Source organism: Momordica charantia (genome assembly GCF_013281855.1).
Source record: "Momordica charantia cultivar OHB3-1 chromosome 10 unlocalized genomic scaffold, Mcharantia_2.0 BLBB01000010.1, whole genome shotgun sequence".
In the NCBI taxonomy this organism is placed as follows: Eukaryota; Viridiplantae; Streptophyta; class Magnoliopsida; order Cucurbitales; family Cucurbitaceae; genus Momordica; species Momordica charantia.
In genome coordinates, this window is record NW_028275158.1 from 22,289,561 (window position 1) to 22,292,162 (window position 2,602).

The 2,602-nt window shown below is 38.8% G+C and overlaps 1 protein-coding gene across 5 annotated transcripts; it reads right to left on the reverse strand.

The window, feature by feature from the left end:
- Positions 1-585: 585 nt before the first annotated feature.
- On the reverse strand, positions 586-2,388 carry LOC111014858 (short-chain dehydrogenase TIC 32 A, chloroplastic). Of its 5 annotated transcripts, none has more exons than XM_088118907.1 (7): positions 2,141-2,388; positions 1,803-2,049; positions 1,623-1,702; positions 1,433-1,554; positions 1,264-1,362; positions 1,091-1,178; positions 586-1,012 (listed from the first exon to the last, which is right to left on the reverse strand). In XM_088118907.1, exons 1-7 carry the CDS (start codon positions 2,262-2,264, stop codon positions 738-740), a joined length of 1,035 nt encoding a protein of 344 aa, XP_087975033.1. In that variant the 5' UTR covers positions 2,265-2,388; the 3' UTR covers positions 586-737. The 5 variants fall into 5 exon arrangements, with proteins under 5 accessions (XP_087975033.1, XP_087975035.1, XP_022145404.1 ...); XM_022289712.2 differs by having other exon boundaries at positions 587-1,012; positions 1,264-1,348; positions 1,433-1,529; XM_088118906.1 differs by having other exon boundaries at positions 587-1,012; positions 1,264-1,345; positions 1,433-1,589.
- Between the last annotated feature and the right edge of the window lie 214 nt (positions 2,389-2,602).

Consider the following 2,602-nt stretch of genomic DNA (forward strand, 5'->3'; position numbering starts at 1 on the left):
AATTTCTCAACCCTTCATTCAACTAAAAAAAAACTAAAAGATTTTTAATCTACTAATTAAAGATATAGCAAATGTGAATAGCTAGTTAAGTGTCAACTCTGAGTATCGTTCAACTTGTTAAAGAACTAACTAGTATCTTCTTTGAAAGTTAAAAGTTCGATATCTTTTTCCTTTTCTTTTAAGTAGAAAATATATGGAGATCGAGGGAATTTGAACCTCTAACATCAAAAAAATGAGTTATATGTCTTTATCATTCAACTATGTTCATGTTGGCTAAAAGTTCAAGTACGAAGTATCTACTCACGTTTAGCTGTTGTTCATTGGATTACGGAGGAACAATGGGAAATTACTTCTTACCGAGCCCTAGAAGGAATGGGTTTCAATTATTTAGTTGGGATGATATAAATATATCTAAATATTTTGGAGGATTGAAAGTTTTGATGCATGCACCTATATGCTATTGTGGCGCATGCAATGCAAGTAGGGACCTCCCATTTCCACACCACCAATAGTGACTTCTCACTTTCTCAAACTAATTCTAATTCATAAAAACCACTCGATAGGGATGTTTTTGGATTTGGGTTCGGTATCTTCGATATATTTTCAGACTCAAATTTGCCTAATTCAAATGATTTCTAAATAATGTATTCAATATAATCCTCCAACCATGAACGTAACCTTTTTGGTTTATTATTGATTTGAAAGTTCAAATCAATATGAAAGTTCGTAAACTAAATTCAATCCAATTGATTCATTGAATTGAGTTGATCAAGTCGTAGAATTACCTGTAAGAGTGGAGACGATGGTTCAGAGGCGGACCATAGGCGTGCAGCCAAGGGCGCGGATTTGGTACCTAATTTGGATTCGCAGCTTCCTTGTTCGTTGCAATCCGCGAAGTATTTTCCGTTCACATTCTCAACGTTCCGATTCGTGGCTACGTAACAACTCGTTGCTGCTCCTTGAGGAATCGTCTTCAACAACTTTGTTTTGGACGCCATGTAGAAAATCAAATCTGCATTTTCTTATTAATCAATCAATCGTACGTTTCAGATTGATTAATTTCTTAATCGTACGTTTCACAGGTACTGACCTGTGACGAAGCCTTCACGATCTCTGTTCAATTTGGTTCTCACAACGCCCGGATGAACACAGTTGACCGTAACATTTGCCTCTGTTTCCTGTTTAGATTTTGTCAAATTAAAAACCAACTCGTGAATTCATTAATTGATCTAAAGTAATACCAAATAAGATCCATGGAGGAACCTGGAGTCTGTGAGCAAGTTGGACGGTGTGCAAGACATTGGCGAGCTTCGAGAGCGCGTAAGCACGTGTCGCGTCGTATTCTCTGCTGTGAATGAAGATCTGACCACCATTAATACGTGAGCAAAGGAAATTTTATTGAGTACTGTTACTACCAGGGCCGGAATGACACCTGTTGCTCCTGCTTATCCGGCCGAGATACTCGAATATGTCGCCGGAAAACCAGCTGTGGATATTGGACGTCAAATTCACTATTCGGCCTTGGATTCCTGTCAATTTGGCCGTCTCTATCATCTTATTCAGCAAAAGCTTAGTCAACAGAAAATGACCTGAAAATAAAATTTGTTCTCCGATGTACTGACCTAGATAATTAGTAGTGAACGTCATCTCAATTCCGTCTTCTGAAATCGCATGTTCGTAACAGAATCTGCCTGCGTTGTTTCTGAAAAAGAACTATACATGATTTTAGTTTCTCAATTAACGAATGTCGTTTCTCTGTTCGATTCAACGGATGAATTGGCGAGAGATTTATGATGAATTACATGAGGAGATTAAGAGGCAAGTTTAAAGACTCGAATTTGGAGACGAAGTTCCTGACGGAATTCAGAGAGCTAAGATCGAGTTCCATAACCGTGATTCGTGAATGATCGGAACATTCCGATTCCGATTCCGATTTGATGCGCGCCTTTGCTTCCTCGGCGGCTTTGAGGTTGCGAGCCGGAAGGACGATCCTGGCGCCGCGCTTGGCTAAGACTCTCGCCGTCTCCTCTCCGATTCCCGACGTCGCTCCTGCTCCCAATTTGTTCGCGAGCGCATGATTTTGCATGTGATTGAGTGAGTAATGTTAATGGAACAGAATCAGAATTCAGAAGATCATCACCTGTGATTATGGCGGTGACGGAGCACAGATGAGGACAGGATTGAGTGACCTCTACGGCGGTGGATTTGGAGCCGTAGCCACTTGCTCCGGCTGAACCGACGAGGTACTTCAGGATTTCAAGCATGGAAATGGAAGGTAATTGCTAGTCCGTTAGGCCGACTTTGAGGAGGCTTTCATTTGATTTGGGGAAAATTATGTGGAAATTCAAGAGAGAAATTTCTTTCTTTTTTTTTTCCTTATTTCGAAAATTAAAGAGTGAATTATACATTAATATACCATGCAAAATAATTCGCAGTACTACTATATTATCTATCCTTCTATTCATATACTGACGTATTATTGAGTAATATATTATATTCATTTAATAGGTCGGTCAGACTATTCTAAATATTACTTTTATGGCTAACCATGAAGGAAAATACTATGAAAAATTTTTCATCCTATCATAGTATTGGATTTTTT

What these genes read in the sequence shown, in the direction of transcription:
- LOC111014858 (XM_088118906.1), bottom strand. Translation starts at nt 2,264, where the DNA reads ATGCTTGAAATCCTGAAGTACCTCGTCGGTTCAGCCGGAGCAAGTGGC. An exon ending in CGTCACCGCCATAATCACAG is followed by an intron (nt 2,050 to 2,140) that starts GTGATGATCTTC and finishes AATTGGGAGCAG; the next exon opens with GAGCGACGTCGGGAATCGGA. An exon ending in GTTCACTACTAATTATCTAG is followed by an intron (nt 1,590 to 1,622) that starts GTCAGTACATCG and finishes TTTTATTTTCAG; the next exon opens with GTCATTTTCTGTTGACTAAG.